The sequence below is a fragment of the Cololabis saira genome, chromosome 21 (genome assembly GCF_033807715.1).
Source record: "Cololabis saira isolate AMF1-May2022 chromosome 21, fColSai1.1, whole genome shotgun sequence".
NCBI classification, from domain to species: domain Eukaryota; kingdom Metazoa; phylum Chordata; class Actinopteri; order Beloniformes; family Belonidae; genus Cololabis; species Cololabis saira.
Genome location: NC_084607.1, coordinates 21,471,207 through 21,495,363, shown reverse-complemented (window position 1 = coordinate 21,495,363; position 24,157 = coordinate 21,471,207). Strand labels below are relative to the sequence as shown.

General features: G+C 38.6%; 2 protein-coding genes across 5 annotated transcripts in view; one reads left to right on the top strand and one right to left on the bottom strand.

The window, feature by feature from the left end:
- Positions 1-2,415: 2,415 nt before the first annotated feature.
- On the bottom strand, positions 2,416-5,125 carry pvalb5 (parvalbumin 5). 4 transcript variants are annotated; one of them, XM_061711035.1, is made up of 6 exons: positions 5,006-5,119; positions 4,766-4,889; positions 4,524-4,683; positions 3,358-3,490; positions 2,874-2,983; positions 2,416-2,620 (listed from the first exon to the last, which is right to left on the bottom strand). In XM_061711035.1, exons 3-6 carry the CDS (start codon positions 4,582-4,584, stop codon positions 2,598-2,600), a joined length of 327 nt encoding a protein of 108 aa, XP_061567019.1. In that variant the 5' UTR covers positions 4,585-4,683; positions 4,766-4,889; positions 5,006-5,119; the 3' UTR covers positions 2,416-2,597. The 4 variants fall into 4 exon arrangements, with proteins under 4 accessions (XP_061567019.1, XP_061567018.1, XP_061567020.1 ...); XM_061711034.1 differs by lacking the exon at positions 4,766-4,889 and having other exon boundaries at positions 4,524-4,599; positions 5,006-5,125; XM_061711036.1 differs by lacking the exon at positions 4,766-4,889 and having other exon boundaries at positions 4,524-4,596; positions 5,006-5,125.
- Positions 5,126-7,006: 1,881 nt separating this feature from the next.
- Positions 7,007-24,157, top strand: part of lmtk2 (lemur tyrosine kinase 2) — a 28,588-nt gene continuing 11,437 nt past the window's right edge. Inside the window, exons 1-7 of the mRNA XM_061712745.1 lie at positions 7,007-7,466; positions 19,343-19,476; positions 19,657-19,810; positions 20,098-20,174; positions 20,415-20,533; positions 20,990-21,077; positions 23,861-23,991. Coding sequence (XP_061568729.1) covers positions 7,385-7,466; positions 19,343-19,476; positions 19,657-19,810; positions 20,098-20,174; positions 20,415-20,533; positions 20,990-21,077; positions 23,861-23,991 — 785 coding nt within the window. The 5' untranslated portion in view covers positions 7,007-7,384. The remainder of the gene's footprint in view (positions 7,467-19,342; positions 19,477-19,656; positions 19,811-20,097; positions 20,175-20,414; positions 20,534-20,989; positions 21,078-23,860; positions 23,992-24,157) is intronic.

Below are 24,157 nucleotides of genomic sequence, written 5' to 3'. Positions count from 1 at the left end.
TTCAGTCATGTGTGTCTCATTAACCTGTATTATATGTCCTAAAGCTGACCTAATGTCAATGGTATTTTTCACTGTAAAACTCCCAATAATTAAATCATAGGGTGTTTCATATTTCTTTGATTTTGGGATCATCTTTTATATATATTCAGGATAGACCAAATAAATGTAAAGGGAAATTACTGCCAGTTAAAAGAAAATCCTTTACTCAAAACATTGGGGACGAATGGCTTCAATTAAACCATATCATCACAAGAATTGAGGTGTTTTGTAAAATATTTCATATGAATGATCAGTGGTGTTTACAAGTTAATTAAAGGGGTTATATTATGATGGGAAAAAAAATTATATTTTGGGGGGGTTTGAGAACATATATTTGATTGTTTTAATCAATAACCCACTAAAAAATTCCATAACACAATCTTATCAATTTGTTTGGAGGCTGCCTGTGTGTGAAAGACTCACTGAGCTGTTGAGATTTGCTCGGTAATGTGACATCACAGACCCAGACCAGAGTGGAAGAACCCAGATTCGTCATCTTTATCTCCACTCAACCTGAATCATGCTTTTTTTTTCATGCGTTTTACCTCAGGTAAGGCTAAGCTCTAATACTGATTTCAAAAGAAGCACATTGGTTAAAGAGGGAAGATGTTAACTTCACCCCTCAAAAAACCCCAAACCAGTGTCTAAAAAAAAATGTGTTGAACAAGTTCTGGCGACATTTTATGATTTGATTACCGAAGTGCATCACAGAAATTTTACTAAGATGTCAGAAAATTGTGTCAACTTTAAAAAAAAGGGCACAAAATATCTTCTTTAAAAGGAATAAGTCTGGAGATATATCAACCCAAGGTCTATTATGAGATCGTAATGAGTGTAAACTTCTGCTAGCAAGTAAAACTATTGGAATCAAAGCAGTTTTGAGTAAGAATTGGATCTGTGTCTGCACTATAATGTAACATTAGCTGAGATGGCAAGATAAGATAAGATAAGATATCCTTTATTTTCTCCCTCAGTGGGGAAACTTATTTTTGTTGTCAGCAGTACACTTAGCACACACATGCAGGGGAGGTTGTAAAAAGGCTGAAAAGTCAGAATAAAAAATATATAAAAAATACAAAAAATACATATAAAATATGTATAATCACAGAATATGAACAGTATATACAGTTGGTTGAAAGAAGAAACGGTGCACAAAAAAGCAGGTGGAGTGTTGTGAGGTAGACTGGCAGATTGGCAGATATTGCACATCTTATATTATTGCACATCTTATTGTCATATTATTGTCCACTGGCTACTGAGAGCAGGCCTGGTTATACAGTCTGATGGCAGCGGGGAGGAAGGACCTGCGATGCCTCTCGGTGGTGCATCGTGGGTGACGAAGCCGGTCACTGATGAAGCTCTCCAGGGCTCTGACAGTCTCATGAAGGGGGGGGAGACATTGTCCATGATGGAGGACAGCTTAGCCACCATCCTCCTCTCCCCCACCACCTCCACCCGGTCCAGACTGCAGCCCAGGACAGAGCCGGCTTTCCTCACCACCTTGTCCAGTCTCTTCCTCTCTGCTGCAGTGATGCTGCTGCTCCAGCAGACCACCCCATAAAAGATAGTAACTGACATCAGAATAAATAGCTATTTTAACCTTCTGACAAGACTCGGAAGAGTTATTCCATTTAAGTGATAGGTTGAATAGGATCTCAATAGATGAATCAATGTCATTTACACTTTGTGAGTGTAAATAAAGTGTAAATAGATTTCAGGTCGCCACCATCTTATCTCTGTACCAATCGTCTAATGAATGTTGGATGACTATTGAGGAGGAGAGTTCATGGCCACTGCTTCCCTGGAACTGGATCATGGTCACAATCAAACCCGGGCCATGAACCTCTTTAACACAAAAAGTTCTTCTTAATAATGTTTTCATAAACTTTTTACCATCTGTTAATAGTGTTAGAGCTGATTTGGCTCTGGAATACTCCTTTGAAGGGTAGCACTGTTTTCTGCTTCTTAACCCTGACCTTAAGGAGGTCATATAAAATTTGATGAGCTCTCATTTCACAGTTAGTGCCTCATTTAGATTATTTTCTATGTGAAAGGTCTGCTGGAATTACAAGGTCGAAGTCTTCATATGAAAATGAAAGTTGGATTTTTTTTTCGCTTTCAAGTGTAACACTATTCTAATAAGGCAGATCATAGATTAGTATGATATACCTCTAAATGACACTAATACGCCTTCGGGTTATTGATAAGACAAATGCTGTCCCCCCTTACCGCCAACATTGCTGCATATCTTTGTACAAGACAATTTGTCCATGTCATAGTGTTAAATTCAGATACTTAGTACATTGTCTATCAAAGGTGGGTGGAAGAAGAGTCGAGGAGATGATATCAAATGTTGAATATGTTTAATAACCCATTCCACTAATACATATACATCCACTTTTGTCTTCTGTCCAATAAACATGTTATTAATTAGAATATCACATCAACATGGAAAGTATCAGTCGGGTACATTGTCTTTAAGTTTTTGTTCTCTTTCTTTTTTGGTAACATAATAAATTCCTTTATTAGACAACAGGAATGCAGTGGTGGCCTCTGTTTTATTTCAGGAGATCGCAAAACTCTGTGGGGAAAAAGACAGCAGTAAGAATCAGTGCTATGGCGGCAAAAACTCAGTGTCAAACAGAATTTTGGTAAAGATGGCGACTTAAGAAAACAAGAAATTATTTATTTGCTCGCTTCATTGCAGAGCTTTGTATTTTTCATGTGCTCTCTACAGTGGGCAGTTTCAGCACTAAGTGTGGATAGTTCCTCTGTACAGATAGCTCATCGTTTCATCTGCAAGCAGCGTCTCTAAATGTTTGGCACACACGCACCTTCCGTCCCGATTTTGCCATCACTATCTTTATCTCCTGCAGCCATCAAACTCTTGGTCTCAGCCACAGTAAGCTCTCTGGCCCCTGGAGAGAAGTTCTGAAGAAACAGTCTGGAGGGGGGGGGTTAATAAGTTAAGACTTAAAGCATCATAGAACTCATTTAAGCTGTTGCTGTTATCTCCCTTCCTATGCTTTTTTGAGTTGTCTTTATCTCCACTTCATCTCATTATCATTTATTATGAAGCTACATGAATTCATGCTGGTCCATTCATGCAACACACTCAATGAAACACAGTCATGTGCCCTCGTTCAAGCCAAAACATGGAGCTGTCATGTCATGATCTGAGAGGGCTTTTTATGGCTTCCCAAACATAAGGTTACCAGGATTTACATGATTTACATGATTTACGTCCATAAGGGAGAGAAGTTCTTCTAATGTAACTGTGCAAACGCGTTCATGTCTCCACACACATTCAATCCTTACTTGAGCTCCTCTTCCTCAATGTATCCACTCTTGTCTTGATCCAGAACTGAAAACACTTTTTTCCGATCAGCTTCAGATAAACCGGCCAGTCCCACTTGTGCAAAGAATGACTTGTAATTGAATGTGCCCGGATCTATATCGGCAGAAAAAGATAGAGAGAATGAGTTGGAGCAGAAGAATGATCACAGAATGACAAGAAAGAAAGAATGATGGAGATCTGAATAGAGATGTCGTATTTGGTTATTCGCTTGGATGATTTTCATCCAAGTGGTGACATTTACCAATATATACCCTGCAGTGCATTATAGGCTTTGTTACCATGCTATTAAAACAATCCAACTGCACAAAATATTGCACAGGAGCGTAATGCAAAGTTACATTTTGAAAGCTTGTTATTTATTGTATTGTTTACCATAAAAAAAACAAATATATAAAAAAAATATATACTGTGTATATATATATATATATATATATATATATATATATATATATATATATATATATATATATATATATAGGCTGACTTCTCCTCACATAAGTTAAAGGATCCACTGCTTCTGATTTGTAGAATTAACAAATTAATGCAATTCTTTATGATGAAAAAATACTTACAAGGACGCATGGGAACTCTAAAGTTATACATTTCATCACTCCATTCATAAAAAATCCCCACATATCACTGTTCAAATATGAACTCTAAAAATTCAGACATCTTTTACTGACATTTTAATAAAAAGTAAAGTATACCAGTTAAAGTTTGAATGCCTAGGTTTCTTTGAATGAAGGGCATGCAAGCACTGACATTTTCCTTTTAATAGAATGAGCAATTCAGTTGTGCATGCATTGTCAACGAGACATAATTGTGTAATTTTGTTTGATTAGGTCTTGTCGTGTGAATAGGTGTGAATACTCAACATAAACACTTTGCTTCTTGGGTAGTAACTAGTCTCCTGCCACACGGCTGCTTGGTTACCTGCAGAAGCCCTGCTCCCACCGTGAACAACACATCACACAGGTATCCCCCAGTGGGAGTGGGCTGAACATTACCTTCCTTTGTCCTTCCTTTGTATATTCCCTCACTGTAAACTTTATGCCCTTGTCGTTGTCATCAGACGCTTGTTTCGTCCATGTCTTGCTTACAGGGTTGTGTGTCTACTCTGACTCACCTTGACAAGCCTGAACTGCAGTGTTGATGTCCTCGTGCCTCAACATCCCAGCAAATGCCATGATTCTCTGTGGCTGCTTGAGTTATACACAAATACACTCACATGAAGTGACAGTAGCTGAAACTGGTGCAGGTGTTTTCTGCTTTCAGTTGAACAGTTTCTGTAACATAAAACCAGCTGGATATTATACAGTATATAAAGCATTTTGGGCTTTCTCTGCAAATTTGAGAGTTGAGGTGTACCTTTTATAAGCAGGACTGTACCATGTTGATGTTTAGTTGTGTTTATCTTATTATCAGGTATGAATTACCTGATAATAGAAGCACTGCTTCATAAATGAAAGTTGATCAGAGAAAGTTGCTGGAACTTGAAGAGGAAATCATATATAGGGTTCAAACAAGCACATAATAGAGACTCACTGGTATGTGCTAATCACTCAAATAAAACCACGTGCATAAAATTACTAAAAGGTATGTACTCACCGTGCTTTGGAGGAGGGTTGCACTCTCTGAGTAGATGATGTGCAGATCTCTGTTTCCCTTGCTTTGTGCCTAAGCCACTGACACTCTCTTCCAGATTCGTGATCCAGAGTGCAAGAAGCAACCTGACGTATCTGTCCTCAAACCTAGGGAGTTTTCCTCCATGCCACATAGCCTCCTCCCCCTTCATCAGTTAATCAGAGCAGATAATTGTGTTATTCATAGGACTACTGTCTTGTAAACTTACAGAGATGACCAAAATACAATACATTCACAAATAAAGACATCATGATGACATTAAAGCATTAGTAGCCTACAAATAAAGAGACTGTTATGATACATTAAATGTATTTAACTGCTACAGGAGCTTCATATATTGAGGTTTTTTTTCCCCCAAACTATTGATAAGAAATTGGAGCACAGAGAATTGGAATTATATACATATTCAAAAAGATTCATAAGGTTTCTCTAGATAAATAGTATTTATCATCATGTGCCTTTGATTCTAGCATTAATTGTGTCAGGTACAATACAAAAGGACGTCCAAGTAGATAGATAGATGGACGGACGGACGGACGGACAGATAGATAGATACTGTAGATAGATACTGTAGATAGATAGATAGATAGATAGATAGATAGATAGATAGATAGATAGATAGATAGATAGATAGATAGATAGATAGATAGATAGATAGATAGATAGATAGATAGATAGATAGATAGATAGATAGATAGATAACTTTATTTATCCCCGAAGGGAAATTCAACTGTCCCAGCAGCTCATCAAAACATAAAAAACAACCACACTTCCACTCAGACAAGTACACAACTTTGTGTAACAAGTCAGGAAAAAAAGCAATCATTCATTAATGTATAGATAACACTAAAATTTCAGGAATAATAATAAAAGAAAATGTTTTTTCTTAAGTGTGTAGCTATAGAGGTATGGCTATGAATTCATGGGATAGTTTTTTCCACTAACAATAATAACACAAAATAAAAAAAAAAAACAATAAAGTTGCCTGAATTTTTTTTCTGTAGTAATATAACTATATTTCATTTCATTTCATTTTTATTTATTCCATATCATGGAAATAGTTCACATATGTTCCATTCCATGATGGAAAAGGGGCAAGAAGAAGAAAGCCTTATATACCAAGCCCCTTTCTAAAAAATAAAATAAAACAATTCATATATATATATATAGGCTATATATATTCATATATAAATGTATCTTTCCTCGGTTATCTCCATATGAAATGCCTTGGTAAGAAATGCATAGGAAATGGCTCATAAAACCGGAGCAGGTACTGGTGCACCAGGCGATATCACTCTGTCAGCCATAAAACTGGTAGTTTATGGTTGGCCGTAAATCCAGAAATAAACATTTCATTTAGGCATCTCATCTTCCTCGACGTTCCTCGCATGGTCGTCAAGTGACTGGATGCAACAAGGATGTCTCCAGCTTTTAATACAAATCACTGGATCTACCGGCCTGATGAAAACAAAACTCGAAGCTGATTGGCTCATTGGTTTTTATTGTGACGGCATTCTTCACTTTCATTGGTTTACGTAATTGTCAATTATTCCGGGTTTTTTTTACGCCTCATGCTGCGTTCCATTTACATCGGAAGTCGGAACTCGGAACTAGGAATGACGTCACAGCCGAGTTATCAGCGTTCCAGTTACAAAGTAGGTAAACAAGTTTGTAGTTCGCAATATACCACATGGAAAATGTAAATTACACTATGGCAGCATATATATGCCGAACAATACTTGTATACGACTGATTTAGTGTGACCAAAACTAGAATGAAGTGCTACGGATTTTTACAGAGCTCTCTTCCACTGTTTACAGCCGGGGCAGCCATCTTGGAATGTGAACTCGGGGGTGGTGAAGACTCTCCCACTTTCTCAGTGGGAAATCCCACTTCGAGGGGCGTTCCAGTTGAAAATTCCGACTGGGAACTAGGAAATCCCCACTTCCGAGGACAAATGGAACGCGGCATCATTCCGCGATGTGACGTTTCGCAGGAACATGGCTGTTCTGGAGAGAGTCGCTTCATGACAGCAGCCGGGGCCCAGCTGAAATCTGAGGCTGTGAAGGTGTAAATAACGCGGTCAGGCATGCCGGGTGGTGGGAGCTGATCATCCCTTTGTGTCCATGGACGACACACGTGTCTGCTGTCGTCAGCTGGAACTGTAGCCCGCTATTAGCTGGAGGAGCCGAGCTAAACACGGCCCGAATATGCATCCCTGTAGCTCCCGTCGTCGTTTATTGGTCATTAATGGTTAGAGCACTTTAATTCGGCGTCATATCAGCCTTTTATTTAGGGACGAAGGTTTCAGAAGGCGAGTGTTTGGTCGGCTAATCGTGGAGGATGGGGAGCCGCCATGGAGCTGTGTTGTTGCTGCTGTTGCTGAGTCTGTGTGGAGCTGTCCCTCTCCACGGTCCACACACAGGTGAGAGCACCCACGGCAGGGTTTACGCACTGTTAAAGGCTGGTTGTTCATTCGTGTGTACATGATGTATGGATGTCTCTGTCAGGCAGCTTTTAGCTGGAATGCTAAAGCCTGATTTATGGTTCCGCGTTAAATTGACGGCGTACGGTGTGCGTCGCCGCGTACCCTACGCCGTAGGCTCTGCGTTGGTGTAACGCGGAACCATAAATCAGGCTTAAGCAGCTAAAGGCTAATGTCAACCTGGCTGTATTTCCTGCTGATTTCCTGTGATGTGTTTTGGTTCTTGCTTGGATTTGTGTTTATTTACTTGTTTTTGGTCAAGTTGTTAATGAGGTAGTAGTTTTGGACTTTGTCTAAACAGGCAGGTGGATAGTTAATCAATATAATCACCTGCATGTCAAAGTCACGAGTGAGCTAGTCATAAACAAACTTCCTTTGACCTGTTTCCAATTAGAGAGAGGAAATTATTTTAGTATACTATCAATCAATAAAATGTTATTTGTATAGCACCTTTCATCCAGGTACATGAAATACAAAGTGCTTAACATTTTGACTGAAAAATAAGCATAATAAAAACAAAAATAAAAACTGGGAGACCAATGCACACTGACATACAATATAGTTAATTAAAATGAAATATTGATAAAAGTTCAAGAATTAAGGCTAAAAAATAATCAATCCACAACAATAAAATATAATGATACTGTATTTATCCTTTATTTATCCAGGAAAGTCCCATTGAGATACAATATCTCTTCTGCCAGGGAGTCCTGGTCAAGATGGCAGCAGAAAAATAAATTCAGTTTCATATAAAAGAAAATACATACAAGGACAAGTAACTTTACAAAAAAATAAAAACGTATCAAAACAAGAAACAAACAAACATAAAACATACAAGGATCAGAAAGCTAAAAAGAATCTTGTAAAACATTACAAGAAATAGATAAATAAATAAAACAAATACCTCTAAAAAATGTTAAACAGAATAAAACTATAAAATTTGATGCTACATAAAAGCCGGACCAAAGAGATGAGTTTTTAGTCTACGTTTAAAAATTTCCATATTTCCAGCTCCTCTCAGATCCTCCGGCAGGCTGTTCCTATAACTATACTATAACGTTGATATCTACAATAACCACAATTTTTTGAACTGACACAAAAAAAACCCGGCTTCTGTTGTGTCGTGGTTATGATCTTGTGACGTTTTCACATGTAAGCTGTATGTAGAATAGGAATTACTGCCGGAATTAGCCATTCCCAGCGTTCAAGATTAGACCTGACAAAAGCAATTTCATCAAGCCACCTCCTCTTTAATTTCTTCACCAGTTATGAGAGTAAAGGTGCTCAGCTCCAAGTGGAGCGTATATAATGTGGTTAGTAAAATCTACCATTGGGCTACAAGAGAGAAACTGATCCAGGTGATTACTTTGTTTTTTTTCCCTTACCAACAAAATCCTTTCACACAACAAATCAAAACAAAAAAAAAAAAACAGCCAGGATGACTGCTTATTAAGTTTACAAATGTCATATAGAGCCATGTCAAAAAGCCAGACCCCTTCTGGTAAATCAACCTTTTCTTTAAAGAGATGAAAATAAGATGAACCTGTACTGAAATGTCTCAAAGAAGAATGTATGGAAGAGGCTTGAAAACTCATTGCCTGTAAGACACGAGGGGAAGGGACGATGGCCGGGCCGTGCATGGTTTCTAGTAGCACTGGGTCCCTAGATTCACAGATTATTCAATAGAATTGGTTGGCTAAATTGTGAAGTAAATATATACCCGCTGCTGTGATGCAGCCAAATAAAGTTTTATACTTCACATGACTGATAGATGATGACCCAAACATACCATGAGCCCAACACTGTGAGTAATATTCCACAGTGGTAGAGTCACTCTTCTGATTCCGGTTTGATTGGGTGTATATTTCATATGCTGAAAGCAAAACTGAAAGTCCACAGACAAACAACAGAAGACAGCTTTAGTAATCTTTTGTAAAACATCTAAAATTAAGAAGCAGATTCATGGCCTCCTAAACTTAAGACAAATATTGACTGCTAGGCTCTGAACAAAAATATGATTAAAAATTGGCTTACTAATTAGAAGCATTCCAGTTTGACTAGTTGACGAGACGCAGCCCTTAAACTTTCCTTCAGTTTGAATGTTAATAGATTTGAGTCAAGGATGAGCATGTGCATTTTCAGAGCACATGAAACGGTAATTTGAAATGGTTGTATAAACAGTTAAATGTATCAAAATCATATTAGTGTAGAATCATTTTTTTTTCTCCACCTGAGTCCAGGTTTGAGGGACAGTAGAGTGAATGTTGCCCTACCAGTATGGAAATATTGTTTCTGGTCCTGAAGTGAACTTTGAGTAACCTCTTTCGTGGTTATACTGCCATATTTTACTGGCATCACAGGTCTTGTCACGAGTGCAATAGTTCTGTTGTCCATAAATGCTTTCATTAAAAACACTTCATATGTTGACTCTGATACTTTTGTTTAGGACGGAATAACACAACATAAAATATTTCAACTTTGTTGGGTTTGAATGGGAGTATAGTAAGTTTATTTGTATAGCTCATTTAAACAACAAGGCAATTCAAGGTGCTTTACATAATGGAAAAAAAAAGAATTACAATGCAGTGGCATAAAGAAAAGTTAGACTGAAGCTAGAGTTACTGTGTAGTGTTAGTATTGTTTTAAATTAAGAATGATTTTAAATAATTCAGTCACAGGAAGCTGTAAACTATTTTTTAACCTCCGTTTTAAAGGAATTAAAGGTTTCAGCATTCCTTAAGTTTTCTGGAAGTTTGTTCCAGATCCATGGAGCATAAAAGCTGAATGCTGCTTCTCCATGTTTAGTTATGACTGTGGCTTAGCTTAAATCTTTTTGGAGGGAGAGGAATGGTTTGGTTTTCCCAGATTCCCCCCGGCAAGAGAGGCTCTGTCACCTTGGCCTCACTTGTCAAAAATTACTTGATCCAAGAACTGAAAAGGCTGCATGGTAGGTTGTAATGTGTGACCACTGCATATTCTACTCTTATCAGCAACAGTAAATGATTAGCAACAGTGTTGTTTGCTTTATCAGAATGCATCACACAGGAAAGCACTGTTGCAATATAAGCTCACTTTTTATGCTTTTATCACATTACAATTTGTCCTCCTTGGCCTCTCGTCTCTGGTCGACGCTTACAGTGCATTCACATATGATAGATGTCAAAAATGATTGTTGAAAGTTTGAAGACGCTAGATGAAGTCAAACACAGGAAAATAAGTTTGTTGAAAAGGTGGTGTTTGACTTAGATGCTCCGTTAAGACACATTAAATATAGTAATTTAATTGAATACCAGTGTTGTGTTTTAACCAGGTTACAATGGCAGTCGTGACATTGGCCACATATCTTTTCTACCCAGTCATTCAGTGACTGACAACCCAGGCTATTAGGAATGTCTGCTACCACAAGAACTAGTCTGTTTGTCATGCTACTTTCTTTCTTTCTTTTTGTTTTTTTAAGACTTTTGCACAGGGTTTTCATCAATTTTAATTTTGCCACAAGGCAGGTGAGTGGCACATTTAAAGCTACATTTAGCAGTGTAAATACGTAACAGATTATTATTATAAAAAATTACCAAACATAACTTTTCCACCAACAACCCTCGAAGAGAAAGATGACCATAGATACAGATAAACAAAGATGACAGACATCTTTGATGGCTAGAATGGATCACAGTCACAGATATACACATTTTTAGACCAACCCAAATATGTGACCCAGACACTGACAATTCTTGTCATGTGTGTAACTGAGTACAGACATCCACTGTAGTGGTGAGTAAAATCTGAAAAAAATGGGTCAGATCCTTCTCTGTGTGAATACTCAGTGGAAAATGCCCTAAAACCAAAATAAGACATGGCAATTTCATGCCATTTTGCGCCCCCCCCCCCCCCAAAAAAAAAAAAAAACAGCTAAGTCATTTGGTGGGACTTGCCAAGTCATTATATGAACCCATGACTCAAATAAAGGTTAATGGCAGAGAGCTGATCCCATGTTGCGCTGTTGTGACCCAGCTCCTGTTTTTCCTGTTTGACTGCAGCTGTAACGGCAAAGGGAGTCCTGCGTTGTCCTGGCCCTTTCTCCTCTGCAAAAGCAGACAGGTTAAGGGTGTTTTGTTGGTTTTTGTGCAATCTACAGTGTATGAGAAGTAGCCTACTTGGATGGTTTGTATCTTGTAGTAATATAACGTTTTAAATACCTCTCTAATCCTGCTTCACTGTGTGGTGAACACCCTACCATTACTGATGTATAGTAATTGGTTTTCATTTGTTCCATCAAAATTGATCAAAATATAGTAATGAGTCTACGTTGTTCCTTCCATTCTTATAATTTGATATACTTTTTAATTTTTCTTTTATTTTTGACTTAAAGTTTGCTTTGTTTATGAGAATAAGCATGACGACAGTGGCGATGCATTTGTTTCCTTGTTCTGCAGTTTTAAGCTCTTAGTCATCCTCCTCTTACTATAGCATGGCCTTCGTTTACTTTTTTTAACCACAAACTTTCTTAAAACACATGGACTTTCTTTTCTTTTTTTTATTCCTTCAGGTACATTCACTGGGCAAGCGTCTTGACTTTGGACCTGTTTTAATCTTTAATTTTTTCTCATCAATATTTCACTTCAGACAGATTCTTTGTAACAATATATTAAACAGAGGAGAACATCATGGTGAGAATCCTGAAGAAAAGTTAATTAATGTCCACAGTGACGCTGATAGTTTGGTTCCATGTACATGATATTTTTTGAAAGGGGATGATTTGGATCTGTGCTGAGGGCAACAAAAATGCCCACATTTACCAGTATTTAAATCACAGTGTCAAGATTTTCTGTGCAGCAGTAAACTGAGAAACGCAAGACAAAAAAGAAGCCCTTATTCAGTGAAAAATAATGAAGTAACCAGGTCATGGGAGAATGTTACTTTGATGATGAAGAGAGAAAATAATTACAACTATCTGCCCTGTTTTTCAAGTGATTGCTTGGATGGCGCCTAATGTTTCCCAGGGAGTTTAAGTGATTGCATATCAATCTCCTCTGTCTGATTGGCTTTTCTTATTTTATACAAAGCTGACTGAACTGTTACAAAGTTTTTACACTGAAAGCTTGTTTTTAAAAAAATGTATTTATCCTTTTTAGGAAGAATCTAATCGAGCTCTTCTGATTCGATATTGAACTGAAGGAACAAGTGCTTCTTTGAATTAATCAGCTCTGAGCCCAACACCATCATTGAAACTTGGTGTTCTTATCAATCGGCTGTGCAGCAGGCATACCAGTGGATACTCCAGTCTTTTGATGTGGCACTGAATGTTGATTAGACTCTTACCATTGCTTTTTTTTTTTTTTTTTTTTTTTGTTTTATCCAATGTTAAAAGGTCTTTAGCTCAGCTGTTACAGTCGGTCCAGGTTTAAGCATCTGGCGTCAAATGTTTGTAATTCTGTATTTGTAATTCTGATGTATTTGTAATTCTGATGCACAGCACATACTATTGATAGAGGTTTAACTTGAGATTAATCACTAATCTCTATGCTGATAAATTGGGCCTATTTAATGCGGTTTTGAGATAAAAATCCACTCTGGATAATTATTTTCTGACATTGGTTAACAAAATGAACACAGGCGCACTTATGCAGGGCAGACAGGCTTGATGGTATGCTCATGTTTAATGCTTAAACTATTTATTTTTATGCAGATAGACCTGCAGTCGATTGAAATATCCTAAAAACTATTGTTGTCAGCATTTTACCGGAAATTTCTTGAATAATGCCTGATGAATAGGCTGGGTTTTTCCTCCAAGGCTCCAAACTATTAACCTATTTATATATTTTTTTAAATAAAAAAAAAAAAATACTGTACCCGGTAAAAATGTTTACACATCAACTGTAATTTCTTTTTAATATGAAGGTGTTTTTTTTTCTTTCATTGAACTCATTTAACATAAAGTATGTTTAAAGGAGCTGTATGTAAGAGCAATAATAAAACTAATCATAAAATGACCCCGATATGTCAGCAGACATTTAAAAATCATGTTCATTTCAAATACTTATGTCACTGACAACAGCACTCAAGCCAGGATATTCCAGTTTAAAAAGAGGAGTTGCAGCCCTCAACTGATGTTTATGTTGTCATTTTTTGTTTTGGCCTGAAGCTCCACCCTCCACCTATCTCCCAATCACCAAGTCAGTATTGTTTCTGAAGCTCCACCCTCCACCTATCTCCCAATCACCAAGTCAGTATTGTTTCTGAAGCTCCACCCTCCACCTATCTCCCAATCACCAAGTCAGTATTGTTTCGGCATCCGGGTTGCCAGCTCGGCTCTAATTATCGCAGCAGCTGCTACGAACGTGTTGGATGAAAAAATGTCTAGCTTTCCAAAAACTACATTATTACTTCGCAAAAGATCTTTCATAAAGCATTAAATACAGAAAATAAACTAACTGTGTAGGACTCGTCGCTTGCCATGGCAGCCTACGTTCCTGCTGCATTCTGCAGCCTACCTGGCAACCTCTGGTCGGGGGAGGAGGGGGAGGGTACACGCCGCTCAACAATATTTTGAAAGTGACTGCAGTACCAGTTTTGGCCATTTCTTACAGACGGCTCCTTTAAATTACCGTATATTTACACTTGTGTGTATTTATTTATTTATTAATTCATTCTGTCTTACAAATTTAGGAGAAAGATGTCTGAGTCAACTATAATGTAGCCCTTTGACTAAAGGATGTTTTTGTCATTTATTTATACTTGGGAACCCTATTTATTCACTTGTTTTAATACCGGTCGCAAATCTGTACTTTGTATACAGCAATAAGCAGTAAACTGAGTCTATAAAAAACTTTACTAAATCCTGATCTTTTAATTAGTCTTTCCTTGCAATTATGTGACTCAAAAATCGAATCTAATAGGGAAATGATTGAAGATACTAAACCCTCAATACTCTAAAATGAACTTTTTTAGGAGCAAACTTTTGCCACTGATGCTTACCTGTGGGGTTGTTTTTTTTGTTTTTTTTAATAATTTGTTTTTAAAATCACAATTTCATTTGTCAGAAATGTTTAGCACAAGATGAGAAGACTTGATGGCACCTTTATTCTGTATTGCATACAGTTTGTATCTGGCTCGCTACGGGTATTTGCAAACTGTCTGCCCTCTACCTCTCATGCACACACACCAAATACAGAATTCTGCACAGTAGAAGTGTTCATTGGGTTATACTATTGACAGCTAATTTTAATAACTTTGTCCTTTTTTCAGACCTTTTTTGGTTTTTATCTTTTTTCTTGTGCCTAGTCGAAAATGTAGCGGTCATTTGAACAAACTTTAATTATTTTGTTCAAGGCAACCCCTCATATGCCCCTCTTCGCTTCAAGCACAGAGACAAAAGACCTTGTATTTGCGCATTACTATAATGATCTAATACAAGTGTTCTCCACATTTGGCCTAGTCGATGGTGGACTGCAGCCTCCTCAGTAATTGACAGTGTGTTCTGCAGCAACTTATTTGACCACAAACTCTTCTGTTTACTAAAGTATTCTGGAGTCAAATGTAAGGGCATCTTTCCAACAGCTAAATATTTGGCCTAATTTAGTCTTGAAACAGGACGGACATCCAAGCACACAAGACAATCAGCAGCATAATAGCTGAAAACAAGTCGAGAGGTTATAGTGCATAGCTAGCCTTGAAATCTTAAAGTATCACTAGCAAATTTAAATTTGCTTCGTGGTTGCGTCCAGCTACGTTCCATTGCAGCTCATTAACTATGGCCAGAAATCATGGGAGCCACTCGTATCAGTATCCTTGTAGAGAGTGTATTTGGGCAGGCTTAACACGATGACAGCAGAGCGGTAATGTAATCTGGATGGTTAACTGTGTAGATGGCTGCAGCTGAGGATTAGCGACCATTTGATTTGACTTTGGCATCAACGGTGAAAGATTCTGACTTTTTAAAAAAAGTTTAATTTACTCTTCTAAACAGAACACTCTCTTGTGAACAGTACCAGAGACGTTCAATAAACGAGACAGCCCACTACGGCTGGTTTCCTGTATCTGTGTCACGTGACTGCCACGCCCCTTTAGGAGACCAGAAGTAGGTCCTGAGTCTATTGAGTCCTATGGGAAAAGTGAACGTGAGGACAGATTATTCCTTCGCCCCATAGTAACCTAAGTAAATATGGGACCCATTTTTCAAAAGCCACAAACCTTCTGAACATTCTGACACCAAAATGGCAATTTTCAGACCGACAGATTAGGAGAAAATGAACTTTGTTTGAGACCTGTCTCTGTGTGAGCAACACACTCTTGCGAGATTTGGCTCTCATCGTTTTCCCATCGGATAAAATGAAGTTTAAAACTAAAATAAAACTTGCTTCTTTGCTTAATAATACTGTTATTTTTATTATTTAAGTCTTTTTGGAAGAAAGTTGTACTGTATCTACTGTTGTATGTTCCAAAACGACGTGGGGAGAGGGGCGGCCACGCCCACTTAGGAGACAGGAAGTGAGGTCAGAGGGGCGGCCATGCCCACTTAGGAGACAGGAAGTGAGGTTAGAGGGCCGACCACGCCCACTTAGGAGACCGGAAGTGTATACCATTTCGTACCATTGGCAGTAACGGTAATGCGGTATCTTCTGTATAGAGGATCTTTGACAGTAACTAGCTGCAGAAGGTATGGAGTGGGTCTCTACCCAGCTTTTAGACTGCAACCATGTGACCAGATGAGTGGTTAGGGGGGTACGGTTAGGGTTAGGTCTGAGTTGTCTGGGAAAGGTGCCCCATTGGTTGGAAGTCTCTCGGTTTCTGGTCCACAGTGGAGGTCAGTGGAGCTTCACCCTAAACACAGTCTGCAGCCACATCCCACTCTATCTTTTGCTGGCTCCTTTTCGTCCCCCTGAATGTGTTACTGTCATGCCCCAGTCTAGGGGTGCCTAGGACACAACATGATAAGGCCCCATCTTCCCCAAGTCCCAAGTAGCCACAAACAAGATTTGGTTTCACTACAAAAGGAAGTGATTTATTTACACAAAAGTAAATCAACATATAACTTGCTTGAAAAGTAAACTGAGACTGAGCTACTAGGCTCCAGGGTGGACACAGGCCAAAACAACAAACAAAAGGGTCCTGTCTTAGGAGTAGGCAACTGACCTGTCAAACAAAAGAAAACAAATGACACAAGGCTTACCTCCCTAAATAAAATAAACAGGAGAAAACAAGGTTAACAAAAATGGCAGCCCACCCTTACTACTCACAAGTAACTAATATCAAAACAGATAGCAAAAGGTGTGGCCTGTTGGGAGAGGAGGAGGATGAGAGTCTGCAGCCCGCTTGCAGCCCTCTGGTGGCCGCCATCTTGGCTCCTTATATCTCAGATGGTTGTCGGTTTCAGCCAATCACCGTCCAGGGCATGGAACGGTCCCACCAATGACCGCACGGCTGTGGCACACACCTATCTGCATATTAAATTAACACAAGAAAACCACAGGGCACACACACACACAGCAGACGGACTACAAAATATGACCACAGTCATAACAGTTACCTTGTTCGTTGTCCTGATTCGTTGTAGTGTTAACCAACTGCACTCAAAGACAGTTTGATAAGCAGCCGTTGGTGCTGCCCCTTGGATAGGGAGGCCCTATCTATGGATCATTTTCAGACCCTACATCTTTCCAGATGTGGGTCTGATCTATCAGGCTAGTTCATACCACAAGCTAGGGCTGGGCGATATGGACCAAAAGTCATATCTCGATATTTTCTAGCTAAATGGCGATACTCGATATATATCGATATTTTTTCTGTGACATAATTGGGGTTTCCCCCAAAGCATTATAGCATAGCATGTCTGTTAGCTTCATTTTTTTCTGAGGCAAACCCTTAAAAAAACAGTCAGTTTTAATACAAAGCCTCGTGCCAAATGTCACACAGGTTCCTTTATTAACAGAGGTCTGCACAATATCAAAATGAATAAAACAAATGAAATAAAAATAAACTGCCTGCATATATAGAATAAAAATGCTTCTTGAATAAAATAAAACAAATATCCCTTTCCTGCATAACAATTAAATTAAAATACACTGTGCAATTAATACAATGTAGACAGTAACAGGCAGACTTTTCCACTGAGGTTGACAGTTGTGCAAATAACAAAACATTTGTGCAAATCTCAAATAAAACATTCAAGTCAATTTGTCACAAAATAAGCTATATCAAAATCATTAAAAAAAAAAATGTAAAAAAAAATAAATAAATAAAAAAAAAATCGATATAAACGATATTGTCTCGTACCATATCGTGTTTGAAAATATATCGATATATATTAAAATCTCGATATCGCCCAGCCCTACCACAAGCTGACTATCGCTGTAGTGGACCCTTGAGAGAGCTGTATGTAAACGGCATTTCAGAGTGGGCTAAAATTCCTCCACAACCATGTTAGAAATGGATTATGTCATACTGAAAATTATTCAAGTTGATGCTGCAAAAACTGGCTCCAGCTGGGGATCATGGGGCGTGCTTTACTTTTTACTATCAACTGTTAGACAACTGTATAACCAGAATAAACATGATAAACACAAGTAGGGAGTAGTACCTCGCACATCACTCTTTCAGTGCTTTTCTTTTACACGCATCATGTGGGTTGTGGGCTTACATTATATGTACATTTCTTATGGTGCTTTAGAGTAGTATTAAATTGTAGAATATAATAAACCACAGAAATGCATTCAGCAAGTCTTCAATAGGAAGAAAATGCTTATTCATAAAGGACGATTCAAGGAGCAAGGAGGAGGGATTGACTTTAATGTCCTTTGACTGTTCAATGACCGGTAGTCATAACCTTCAAATGAATAGCTATGAATGAGCAGTGACATTTGACAAACAAGGTGACCATGCACAGACAGACGGACGGATACAAAATACAAAATACGGAACTTATAAAAACGTAGGATCGTTCATTAAATGAATGAGCCTTTGTTTATTTTTAGTGGTGTATTTTTTGAAGTTTTATAGTGTATGTGTTGAATGGGTATGCAAACCATATATATTTATGAGTATCAATTTTACACTATTTACACTTGCTTTTCTGCCCATCTTTCTTTCTCTAGTAACAACCACTTGTCTGTTTCTTATACATAAATGCTGTAGTAATTTGGCATCTGCATTGTAAATATACTTCAGACTAGATGTGAGTTTTGTTGAAATGAAATGCTCTTGTTTGTAATGTGGGTTGACATCAGTGCAGTGAGTCAGTAGTGGGTGAGCAGTGAAGTAGGTTTCAAGGCTGCTGACACTTGAATTGCTGGAGCAGCATCATCCTGACTCAAGGAGACCCACACCTGCTGTCACTGCAGCTGCACTCTCAGCTGCTAACTGGCCAGCGGACACCCCCACAACTGTCTTTCTAGATCTCTGAGGGCTAGAGGTTTGGTGGTCTGGGCGGACAACTCAGTTCTTGTCATGTTTGCAGATATTGTAAGCCTTAAAGTATCAGTCGTTTGACTTTGTGTGTGGTCCAAATCATGTCTAGCGTGACATTTCTGTCAGCTGCAGTGGAGTTGCTGACAAAACACTAGCAAGCTCAGGGAGTTGCTTTTTAACATCTTTGCGGTTTATTTTTATTTGACTTAAATGCACCTTTTTGTTGTGGGTAAATATAGAAGAGCAGCCAGAACACCTTTCATGTGCTGTGTCACTGAAACACACTGCGTTTATTCTCCTAACTTCACAGGGCTGTCAGGTGTCCTCTTCTGTTCCCTTCAAAATTATTTTTGAATCACAGCTTCACATATGAATGAATCAGCATGTTCTTGTTTTTTCTCTCGTCCTTCCAGGTGGAAGCACAGGGGACACTTTGACTGTGTCTCTTTACCTGTCCCTGGTGGTGTCATTGACTGTGCTGGTGGCCTTGGTCGTGTTGGCAGTCAACTGCGTGACCTGCTGCAAGGAAAGGGAAATCAACTTCAAGGTGAGAGTAATGCAGGCTGGTAGTTATGATGGATACATGTCACCTCCCCTCTGGGATTGATTAAAATATTACTGAGCTGAACTTGGTAGGATACAGTTTACTACGTGAATGGCTGCAGTTTCTTTTTTTTTTTTAATAATTGTAACCAAGCTTAAATGGGTCTTATTTTCGTCGACGTAGGAGTTTGAAGACCACTTTGATGATGAAATCGACTTCACCCCGCCCGCAGAGGACACGCCTTCTATGCAGTCCCCAGCTGAGGTGTACACCCTCGCTGTGTCCCCCGTCCCCCTACCTGGACCACCACATCTCCAGCCTCTTGCCAGCATTACTGGTCAGACAAACACACAATGGGATACATTAATTACTCCAAACATTTGTACATATCATATTTATATCCTTCAAATGATACACGAAATGTGCTTATTACCTAGTTCTTGTAGTGGCACACATTGGAACTGGAAAAGCATAATTTTACAAAAACATGGGACTGGGTGGAGAACTTGATGTGGCACCATTTAATATTTATTTAATTGGTCATTTTAAAGCCAGTGATTCTAAAAGAAGGTACATATAACTTGTGGAAAATCTTAAAATGGTTTTGGTACTTTGTGTCCACAGAGGTTTCTGCTGGCTTCCAGGTGGGACGTCACAGTTTAAGTTACATCCAAGAGATCGGACACGGCTGGTTTGGCCAGGTAAGATCGCTTTTGGTTTACGCAGAAGTATTACTTTGTCTGAAGGAATACATCCAGCAACTGTTGTAATGTTTAACCTGAAAAGATGTATGCCCATAAATGTTTTTGCTACTCCATCTGTGGTTTTATATTGAAGTGTCACAGTAATACAGTGTAGACCTGTTCCCAGTAAGCCTCATTGTCCTACTCAGGGTTTTATGTGCCTGTGGGTTAATTTTCCGTGTTCTTTTATCCCGTCAGGTCCTTTTGAGTGAAATCTACACAGACCCAGGGGGAACTAGAGTGGTGGTGAAAGAATTAAAAGCTAATGCTAACGCTAAGGAGCAGAATGACTTCTTGCAGCAGGGGGATCCATACAGGTATGTCCACAATAACCTCTTTCTGCTGCAGTTCAGTAATCCACCATAATGCATCATTTCTTGCATCTCATTTGTTTAATTCTTTTTTACTTATGTCTGTCCTTTTTTATTTTTTTGTATTTTTATGTAAAGCCATTTGAATTGTTTTGAAATGTGCTATACAACTAAACTTGCCTTCCTTTTACCATGCACTTATTGTCTTTAAATGGCTGTCTATCAGTTTATTTACCGTTTTTTCCTGCATGTCTAAAGGGGGGCTATTGATAGTTACCCGTTAATGTTTTAAATATATCTATTCAGTGATGTCATAAAAAATAGTTGTATGCCATCCTTGTAATGTAAAGCAGCTCCCTCTATCTTTTCTCTCGCACAGTGCATGAGATTTAATCACTCCCAAAACTCTGTCTACTCTAATATTCATCAGATCAAGAGCCTGTCTTGTTGTTTTGTCTTCAGAGTGCTGCAGCATCCAAACATTCTCCAGTGTGTCGGACAGTGTGTTGAAGCCATCCCCTTCCTGCTTGTTTTTGAGTACTGTGAAATGGTGAGTACTGCGACGTGCACAATCCAGCACATGCTAAAGCATACAGAGCAACTAACTTGGATAATATATTTATTTAGATACCATATTTAACTTCAAGGGAAATTAAATAAATCAGTCATTTAAAATAATTTTGAATATTCTTATTTTTTTTTAGTTGACAGTTTTCCTTTTTTGCATTAATTTATAGTCATACTACTTGGTTTATTAACACTAATTTAGTAAGAACTGATTGTTCTAACCAGTATGTTTAATTCAAATATTAAAAAGATTGTCCATAAAACCTTCTCAATCTGGATCAAATGTTTATTCTATATCCCAAATTAGTCCTCCCGCCTACCTTCATATAGGAATGATTGAAGTGACTCAGACTCCATCATGGCTGCTGATTTTACCTTTCTTTATTTTCTCTTTCTTTGATTGATTTAATTCTTTTGAGCTGTTTGTGCTTGGCCCTGATCGAGGGGAGCTCCCCTTTACTCCCTGGCTCCCGCCTCCTCCCAGCCTCCTTCTGCAGTCGCAGTCACATAGTTACTATAAGCCTGGGACGTCTCATGTTCCCACCTTGCCCAGTAAAGCAACAGGCTCCATTTACACTTCTCTGCGTTCCTCTCCACCAGTTGCTGTGTTTGTACATTTTTACAGCCAGAACCTTGTACTTGTTGGTATCTATTGAGTGTAGTCTTGAGTAAACAAGGCTGTTCCTAAAGAAAATCTAATTTGGGGGAACTTAACACTTACTGTAGGAAATTAAATCATTGTAGTACTTTGATTTGATTTATTTAGACAAATTTATGATTCTTGAATGCTAAAAGGTTCTGCTATTTCCGTCATGCGGCTTCTTTGAATTTCAACGTCTCTAGCTTGATTCCGATTTCTCTAACATGATGACACATCGAGCAGAGTCCCCTTCAGCTCCTCTTGCCAGACATTGCATAATCATGTTGGGCTGGAGTATTGTCAGCTGCCCAGAGCTGGCAGATGTCCTGGCATTGTGGTCCTTCCCCGCCAGCTCCAGTAATCTCTCTGACAGCGACACAGAAATGACACAAGGTGAATGACTCAACAAGTATGAGCGAGCCATTAAGGAGCATAGCGTTACCAAGAGCAGGTCCTATATGCAAAAGGTGATAATGTGTGAGGTTACCACAACTGTTGATGCTTGGTATCCCTCATTGGATAAAGATTTTTTTTGAGGGCTTCATTCAAGTGGGATCTTGTCTCCAGGCGATATGAATTTTCTTAGTTTAAAAAAACTTTTTTGAGTTTTGGTTTTAGCTCTGCTTGTTTGTAAAGTTATCTATTGCTTCTTGCCAATTAAAGTCATGTAAATCATTTACTTGGTGACCTAGCAGGAAATGTGAGTGTGGAGCTGGACAGCGGACGAGGTGAATGCATAAAAGCCCATGTGACTTTTTCCCTCCAACAACCTTTCGTATTTTACAGAAGCCACAGTTTGTTACATATAAGCAACTGAAGCATTATTTCAAGGATAAATCCTTAGCCTATTGTGATCATTATGTCAGTAATGAGTAATAGGAATATAACATGTTTATACGATCAGGAAGAGTAATGGACAACCCACAAAAAAAGGAATATAGCATGTTTCTATGATCAGGAAGTGTAATGGACAACCCACAAAAAAGTCCAAACACAATTTGAGTGTTGCAGCAGCGTTATACTTTAACTTGGACATTTTTTTCCAACTGACTGACCAAACACAAGGCCTGATTATTTAAGCCCTTCACACTTTGTAATTTCCTTCCTATAGCTGTGTGGGCTTGTATTTATATTTGTCTGTGTGACTGATCAAAGCTGCTTGTGAAGAATTGCTCAGGGTAAAAGGAACCCTTTGTAAACAGACACATACCTCAACATAAGCAGACTTGCATGCAGGTTAACTCAATGTGACTTGACATTCTTTTACAAAAAAATGTGTGCACAGTACATGTGTTAAGACTTTACCACTTCTGCATTCTGCTGGTTAATCGAGAACATCCCTCATTCTATTATCAACGTGATCAAAACATGAACCAAACTGCCCATTAAAACCTCAGAGTAAATAGTGATGTCAGTTGTATTCTGGGTCATATTGGTGAATGACATCCGTGTGTGTACACAGAAATTCCCAGTGCGCAGTGTTGTGAACCTGCATGCAGCTGAGACGCTGTTGAAATTCAAATTTACTGTCTTGGCATACCGTCTGGCTACAAAGACCCGTGCAGGTCTGTCCTCTGAATAGAGGGGGGGGCATGTGCTCTCACTTCCCTTCATGACTGACCTCCTACTGCACTGCTGCAATGACAACTACTGCTTAGCATTTTTATTCAATGACTGCTTCATTATTTTAAGAGTAAAAATGTTTATTATTGAGCTTTATTGTGTTGAAATATTAATGATGAAAGTAAATTGTCTTGATTAATTCCCCTGTACTCTCAAACTCCTAAACATCAACCACTAGTCACAGGCACACTTTACGCCACTAATCTGAGCTAGACTTTTTATTTATAAATCCCTGTGACGCAGCAGATGTCTATTTCCTGGCGTTACCCTTATTTGGTTCTGTCACACATCAACAGTGAGAAGTGCTGAGAAGACAAGGGTTGGGGGAGCCTGCTGCCCCCCTGTGGCCTTCTCTGCACACTACATTTAATGGGGATTTTTACGTTTTTTTTAATTCCTCTTTTATCACAATAAAATTGATGTTATTTTTCATTTGTTGACTGTTTTCTTTTCTTGTTTTCTGTGTATGGGCTAATGGTGTTTGTGTTTGCGTGTCTTTGCAGGGGGATTTGCGGGGCTATCTGTCTCAGCAGGATTGGACGTTCAGAAACGCTGACTTGCTGCAGCTGCAGAGGATGGCCTGTGAAATTGCTGCTGGTGTCACTCACCTTCACAAACACAACTTCTTGCACAGGTAGCAGTTCAGATCTGCACTTCAGAGCAGCTACACTCAAGCAGGCTGTGTTTTGGTCTGCTAAGCATTTTGTTTTTCTTGCTCCTCATTGCAGTGGCTGTTTTAAAGCAATGCTCACTCTGTCTGTGACACCAGACACATAAAAAAAAACAGTTTTAATTAAATT

Bases quoted from the DNA above. Each gene is read 5' to 3' on its own strand.
- pvalb5 (XM_061711034.1), bottom strand. From the start codon at position 4,584: ATGGCATTTGCTGGGATGTTGAGGCACGAGGACATCAACACTGCAGTT. The intron at 3,491-4,523 runs GTGAGTCAGAGT...CTGCCGATATAG, and splicing joins TGCAGTTCAGGCTTGTCAAG to ATCCGGGCACATTCAATTAC. The intron at 2,984-3,357 runs GTAAGGATTGAA...CCCCCCCTCCAG, and splicing joins ATTGAGGAAGAGGAGCTCAA to ACTGTTTCTTCAGAACTTCT.